The sequence below is a fragment of the Oratosquilla oratoria genome, chromosome 9, assembly GCF_046742065.1.
Source record: "Oratosquilla oratoria isolate Oo_2021 chromosome 9, ASM4674206v1, whole genome shotgun sequence".
Taxonomy (NCBI): domain Eukaryota; kingdom Metazoa; phylum Arthropoda; class Malacostraca; order Stomatopoda; family Squillidae; genus Oratosquilla; species Oratosquilla oratoria.
In genome coordinates, this window is record NC_134785.1 from 40638092 (window position 1) to 40645591 (window position 7500).

The 7500-nt window shown below is 48.1% G+C and overlaps 1 protein-coding gene across 4 annotated transcripts in view; it reads right to left on the reverse strand.

Moving 5' to 3' along the window:
- The window catches only part of LOC143028332 (proton channel OtopLc-like), a 22028-nt gene that overhangs the window by 335 nt on the left and 14193 nt on the right, over positions 1–7500 (reverse strand). For 3 of the 4 annotated variants that reach the window (XM_076190265.1, XM_076190264.1, XM_076190263.1), the window contains 8 exons: positions 7033–7274; positions 5982–6187; positions 5481–5657; positions 4251–5124; positions 3715–3890; positions 2685–3314; positions 2046–2483; positions 1–1482 (listed from right to left, as the gene is read on the reverse strand). The exon at positions 1–1482 is cut by the window's left edge and continues 335 nt beyond it. In XM_076190265.1, coding sequence (XP_076046380.1) covers positions 1363–1482; positions 2046–2483; positions 2685–3314; positions 3715–3890; positions 4251–5124; positions 5481–5657; positions 5982–6187; positions 7033–7274 — 2863 coding nt within the window. In that variant the 3' untranslated portion in view covers positions 1–1362. The remainder of the gene's footprint in view (positions 1483–2045; positions 2484–2684; positions 3315–3714; positions 3891–4250; positions 5125–5480; positions 5658–5981; positions 6188–7032; positions 7275–7500) is intronic. The other variant, XM_076190266.1, reaches the window with a different exon arrangement.

Genomic DNA, 7500 nt, shown 5'->3' on the forward strand with positions numbered 1-7500 from the left:
ATCAGTCATCCTAAAATACCCACACTGATGATCATCTTCGAAAAAATCTCGTCAGACTTGATCCTGAAAACAAATCTTGTCGGGGAAAAAATCTCACCCTACACAAAGTCAATCAACTACAGAATCATAATCCTTTGTCTTGTTTCGATCACCTAAATCACTGTTACCCCTTAGTCAACAGAGCTGATCATCTCGTCTTTTATCACATCTCGTCACGTCACATCGCGTCTTCCTCAGCAAGACGACGACGACGACAACAACACCTCGTATGCTGGACCACCTCTGGCGGCCAAGGACGGTGTGGTGGTCCTGGCCCCACACGTAGCCCCGCCCTTTTCCTGCGTTTCACCGAGGCCACGTACCCTGATTAAGATATCACATTTTTTCTACACGTCTAGAGTTTATAAATAGAATGCCAGCAAGTCAACGATGAACGATGGTGGCCACAAGCGGCCAGGCGTCTTATGTACAGCCATGAGGGGAGCACGCGCGCGCACGAAGAGGCACAACGCCACGGAGCGCCGCGCCCGTCCACGTCGCCCACCACCACGGGAGGATTCGGAAGGGGGTCCTGGTCAGATCGGTTGGCGCGTGCGTATCCACACGCGCGCAGCGCCAGACCAAGTGCTTTTTGTCAGGATTGTACGCCGAGGAACCTGAGGTCCGTTGTGCGCCCTAGGGAGGGGCGCCACCCCGGGAGTCAAGTAGCTAAAACAGCGTAGGGCGTGCCAATGACGACGTTGCCTTCTGTAGGACAAGACGACGTCATGGCGCCGTTTTTGTCCAAAGAGGCGAGTGACGTCATCGCATCGCGATACAGCGGTCTCATTCTTTAAGTTGTCAGATACCCAGGGTGGGTCTTGACGACCTTAGGTCACACGCCGTGCGATCCTCACTACGTCTCTGACTGGCAACCCATCACGGCCACCGCTGGGAGTGGGTGGGAGGGGTGGGATGAGGAGATGGGGGGATGGATGAGGGGAGTGGGTGGGTCGTGGGGGGAGAGGAAGTGGACGCGAGGACGGGTGAAGAGGTGCCGGGACGTGTAGCACCCTCCGGTACTGATGCAAGGCTGGCCTCAGTTGAAGAGGCCGGATCAAGGGTCCTGCCCAGGAAAGAGCCGTGATGATTATGTACATTATGTACCATGTACGTCAAGTACAGTATGCACTTTGTACAATATTTAATATGAGCACCCAGTGCGCTGTGCAGTGGGTGTCCACGCGCGAATGCTGCAGCGCCACCGCCGGGGGCTTTTGCGACGACGGCAACGCTGAAAGAGGAAGGCCCAGGGATGGCGCCATATCGTCATCAGGAACAAAAACAACAACAACGAGTCGGTGTGCGCAGTCCAAGACTTTGCTAGTGTTCTGAGTCGACTTCGTAGGACGCCTTCCACATGTCGGCTAGGCAGACGGACGAGTGGAACCGGTAGAAGAGAACCAGAGGCAGCGTCAAGTGCGACAGTAGCGTCCACAGTTCCTGGATCATACAAAGAGAGAGAAACAATTAATAAAAACATACTTCAAGGGTCCCTGGTTATTCCTTTCTGTATCTGACAAGCTATGAAGTCATCTACAATAAAAATACAGTTATATGAACAAAAGATTCTCAGTACCCCAGTACCGTAAAATTATGTGAATCATAGAGCGAATACATAGACGCGAAGTCTTTTCTGTATTTTTGTTCAATGATATTGATTAATGAAAACGTAATGAAACATTTGTCATTTCATATCCTGGCTTTTGGTAAGCCTTGATTCAGTGAAACCTTGTATGTGTTATATTCATCCTTAAAAGACCAGCAACACAAAATATTTCTCTAGAGTCAGTCAAGGTAGAGACATATCTGACAGGTCATTATGTTTCGCTTGAGTAGGGCTACACCATCGTGGCACGATCCACGGGAAGTACTTTTTGATATTACTTTATATCGTGAACCTGTGATTGCATTTGAACATTTCAAAGGTTATCTTGATCTCTTTTTCATATCTATCGGTCGATAGCTTGGGGTCTGGATGCTGAATATGCATTGCGAATACTTACGGGTCCGTAATACTTGTACTTGTCGGAGTTTCCTTCTTGGCTCTTGATCTCAAAGGTCTCGAGGAGCCACATGGCAACGTTGGCCACGACCAGGAAGGTCACGAGCTCACGGCCTGGCTTCCTCTGCTGCAGCTCCTTCGAGTTGGAGCATCGCCGGAGACCGTCGCAGATGAGCGCTGTCTGGACAATGACTTGCATGACTTCAAGCGCGGAGACGATGATGTAGAGGATCTTGTCTCCCTTGTCTAAGGTGAGCTCAGGGAACAAATTGAGGAAAGCGTAGAGGAAGATACAAGGGAGGCAGACGAAGAGGATGATGTCGTCCACTGAGCTGACACTTTGCTTCACCACGTCGAGCTGTCGAACGGCGTTGAAAGCGATCACCGACGACACGGCCATCACCGCCATCAGCAGAAGTTCGCTGTAAGCGTTGACGAGCTGTTGGGAACAAGAAAAATTCAGAATCGCATTTAAATGTCTACATAGTAATCCATAAAACTTTACTATCACACGATAATCAGTCAATCTGAGACACACATACACACAAAGTGTATCATATATTTTTTATTATTATGATGCATTTTTCGTGTTCTTTTATGAAAAACTTGTGGCTACAACGATATCTTTGTTACTACTAACCAAGCCGATGTCTCTGGTCTCTGCGGAAGACGTGAAGATGAAGAAGAGGATGATGGAGATTACAGTGGCCACCGTCATGAGAAGGCCAGCGAAGAGACCTCGGTTGGAGGAGTGGCAATCGACGTAGATGATGAGGTTTGACGTGAAGGATTTCCTGTTGTCCTCCTCGTAGGAGACTTCAACTGAAGGGATGTGCGTGTGTCTGTCGGTGCGACCGATGTTCTCCCACAGGAGGATCCAGACCCCGACGATGAGGATGTTGTACTCGATGCTGAAGGGGAAGAGGTAGGGTGTCGTGTAGTTGATCATCTCAGAAAGGTCTGTTGTCTTTTCGCAGCCGTAGTTGATGGACCAGTCATAGGCGTGTATCTTGTTCCCCGTGTAGTGGTGATCATCGTCATCTAGCTCATCAGAGTCCTCTCCCCCTCCATAGGGAGTTGCATGGGCACTGACACTGCTGTAGGAGGCTGCGCTAGACTCCGACGACGAGTAGTTGCCGTGGCTGCTCTTCTTCTGGAAGATGGCTTGGAGTGTCTCCTGGAGGATGGTGTAGAACCAGAAGCAGAGCGAGGAGGAGATGCAGTGCATGAGGCCAAATCTGGACAAAAGTTTTCTTCTGTTGATGATCAGCTGTAGAAATAAGAGTGAAAATGTCCATAAAGTCAGGCTGGGGCACAGAATAAAACTCTTTTATTCATATTAACTATTTGGCAACAACCACTTGACCTACACAGAAAACACTGGTAATGTATCAATGACAAGTGGACACTGTGAACATGAAATAAATTTAGATCACGTGAATTCAACCGATATCTTATTTTCCAGTGCAATTACAAATTGTGTGTAGTGTAGTGCCGAAATTTCCCTAACAATAGCCGTAAACCACTCCTTGTTTTATGTTTGTGTCACTGCATGACTTGCATTAAATATGTCAGCTCATCATGTCATTGATTCTTCTGTCAACTTCAATAATTTTCGCGAAATTAGAATAAGGTGTAGTGTGGATATACAGGACTATCAAACCACTTACGTTTGAGTACTTGAAGATGAAGAAGAGCTGGTAGAATGCATAGATAGGAGTGAGAACCGACATAACGACGTCAGTAGTGCAGGTGCAGTCATCGAAGGTGGGGTCGTCCGCCGTCAAATACAGGAGCTTCTGGCCCAGACTCAGCCCCGTGTGGATGAGGTGGCCGAAACAAAAGACTGCGCAAAAGCAAATAGAAAATGTTTTAACACCCGGTGAATTAATTTTTACTCTATATGTAAACATTCAATGCGTGAGAGTTAAGTAATAAAAATGTATGTAATTATTATTATTGTTATTGTTATTATTATTTTATTTATTAATTTATCTATTTATCTATTTTTATCGTATTATTATTATTATTATTATTATTATTATTTTATTTATTTATCTATTTTCATCTCATTATTATTATTATTATTATTATTATTATTATTATTATTATTATTATTATTATTATTATTATTATTATTATTATTATTATTATTATTATTTTATTTATTTATTTATTTATTTGTTTTTTGAAAGAGACTACTCACCCGTAGCTCCGATCTTGAGGTAGATGGAGCCTCCGTGTCTCCCTGAAGTGAATCCGTAGAACTGGGGTATAGGTTTCCTGGACTCTGGTAAGTTGATCCTCAGCTGGTATTGCCCGTCGCCCGTAGGCTCCACCTGGACTTGTTCATTCTTCTGCTTGGACTTGGCTTCTTCGAGCGATCGGGAGATTGTTTGCAGGTAGCGTCTGACGTCGATGTGGACGTAGGCCAGCCAGAGGAGTTGCACGATGATGAGATAGATGTTGAATCCTTCAGCCATTGCAGAGTCGTGGCCGCTGAACGTGTCGGCCATGTAGATGACAATGCCCAGCATGAAGAGGAAGATGGCATACATAAGGCTCAGGTTCTCGCTAAGGGTGTGCTTGAACCAGCGCTTGTTCTCCTCGACTTCAGTCGATTGCGGTTCATCGTCATCGTGGTCTCCGCTGTCACCGACATCGGCGGGGGATATCTGTGGTAGGTGGTGGTGCATCAGCGTCTGCTGGCTGTCGATGACCTTGTAACCGACTCCAGCAAGTGATGCCTGGGAACCCATGGGAGATCCCATGCGCTGTCCCAGGTACCCCATGCTGTAACCAGTGTTCTGGTTGACCTCGCTGTAGATGGACTGGGAGTCTGCCAGGTTCGCGAGGTTAGGATAAGTCGTGTGGTTATTCGGGAGATGGTTGTGCGCTGTGTTCAGGGAGATCATGGAAACGGAGCGGTTGGAGTGGGATACCGGAGGGACGCCTTCAGGGGCCCCCAGGCCCCCTGGTGCGACGCCGCCGCCACTGCCACCAGTGCCCCCAGGGCCTTGCAGGTTGAGCTGCAAAACCATGCTGTTGGCGCGGCCGCGTGGCGGGATACCCGCAATATTCTGCAGGAGAATAAATTAAATACATTAATGTAAAAATATGTATGTATGATATCCAGCAAGATGAAATACCTCATTAAGGTTGTTACAAATGATATACGATGATTTTATTTAATTTAGGGGTGGATGCGGGACTGAAGGGAAACCTGAATCATCGCCAGGAGCCACTAGCCCCATACCTGTTTAATAAAATTGCCCAGTGTTGGCCCAGAATAAAGTGCCTAAGTGGTTCCAACGAAATGAGCGGTAGGATCTTGCCCCCCCACGTAAATGCCATTGTATGCGACCAGGCAGAAGGAAGGGATACCAAGCATGCAAGTAAGCAGACAGGAAAGGACCCAGGACATGGATGGACTCACCATAGGGCTCATGGATTGTATTGGCGTTTCTAGGGTGTGGGACGAAGGACTCCTGACGGAAAGGATGAGAGGCGAAGGTTCGTCGTGTTCGTAGGCCTCGTTGGTGGCTCCCCCGGCGCCGCCGCCGCCTCCCGACTTACGACGGGACAGCGGGGAAGAAATGTCGTTTAAGCTTTGCTGGGGGGAAGGAGGAGGATAGAAAAGGGTAAGTAGTCGCAGGTCCTGAGCCAAGCGCTGGTGTGGGCACGGTAAAAGAATAGCATTTGATAGCCGAAAGAGATACCAGTAAGACTAATTTTAAGGACTGCTGAAAAGGTAACTGGAAAGAGGTTTATACACAAAAGTGGTGCAAAAAAGTCAGAAAAAGATGTGTTAACTAACGGTGAAAAAGCTGAATGAGTGTGCCGAATAAGCAGATAATAACATGTGCAGTGCAAGACGCCCTTAGACCAACAAGCACAAATAAGCTCTTTGTTCTACGGGCTCTCTCTTGGGACTCACCTCGCTGTCGGAGGAGTCGGCAATGTAGAAGCTCTTTTCTTTGTGAGGCTGCTGCTCGGCAAGGTCGTCGATCGAGTCTGAGGGTGACGCGAAGTCGTCGTCCGGGGAGGACGTGTCTGGACGTGCGCTTCCGGACACCGGAGCTGCCCAAGACGAATACTCGGAGGGCACACCGGAATCTGAGCCGCTGTTCAGACCTTCAGACACTGAAGAGAACAAAGAAAGAAGACTCAATATTGTGTTTACCAGTGGCCTTCGTCTCCCATGTAAGGGAGATGGCCGAATTAAAGCACACACACACACACACACACACACACACACACACACACACACACACACACACACACACACACACACACACACACACACACACACACACACACACACACACACACACACACTGCCTAACCTGTGTTGGTATGTTACGTCTGTAAATATTGATAATGCTGTTACATTACCACTACTACGACCATAGCAACATTTCTGCAATTCAGACATTCAAACTCTCAAACACTAAAAGGTTGGTGTTATAGTTTCGCGTCCAGTAGCTACCACTATGACCACACTAGAACTCCTAATAGCCGAACAGTACTATTACTCTCGCTGCTGAGGATTCTATAATCGCCTTACTATTAGTGAAAGTAACGGTATGCCTGTTTCTGATGCCTGACGCGACCCCTCCCCCCCACACACACACTCCCGTTTCAAAGACATTCCAGCACCCACCCTCTCCCTCTAAGTAAGCTAAAGCTTTGGAAAACTAGCACGGCTACTTCGAAGTCCTTGGCTAGGTGTTCTCTCTTGTAAGGATTTCCCCAGAAACCGATTCCCCCCTCTCTGCCTTCAAATAATCTGAAAACTTTTAAGACCCCACAATACCCAATTCCTCGTTTCTCCATACAAGTAAGTTTGAAGGGCCGGGAACCTTTAAAGATGTCCCTAACACCTGGTTCCCCCCTCTCTACCTTGAAGTAAACTGAGAACACATTTAAAGACTCCATAACTACTCATTCCTCCCTACCCCCGTTTACGAAGGCCCGGGAATACTCACAGTGCGTTTGTCCTGTCGGAAGACTGATGACGTATTCGGTGGAGAGTTGACCGTAGTTCGGAGCGCCGTGATTCGCACCGCCGAGCTGCGGTGGCGTGTAGGGGCCGAGATGGGCCTGGAGCTCCGGCGGAGCGCTCACCTTCCTGCGGTTCCGATGTGGGTGCTGGGCGGGGAGGCCGTGGGCGGCCTTCCTGCGCGATTGTACGGGCGTGACCAGAGTCGTGCCACTGGTCTCACTCTCACTGGAGGAAGGGGAAAGGAAAACAACACACATAAATTGAGGGGCAGTGGGAAAGGTGGCTTGGAGGAATAGCGAGGATGGTGCTTGGTGAAGGCGTTATTGTGTGAGGAATCTTACATTTCGGAATAAATTTAAAGACATACATTTTTGCATATATGCGCAAGCGCAAACACACACACACACTCACACACACACACACACACACACACACACACACACACACACAC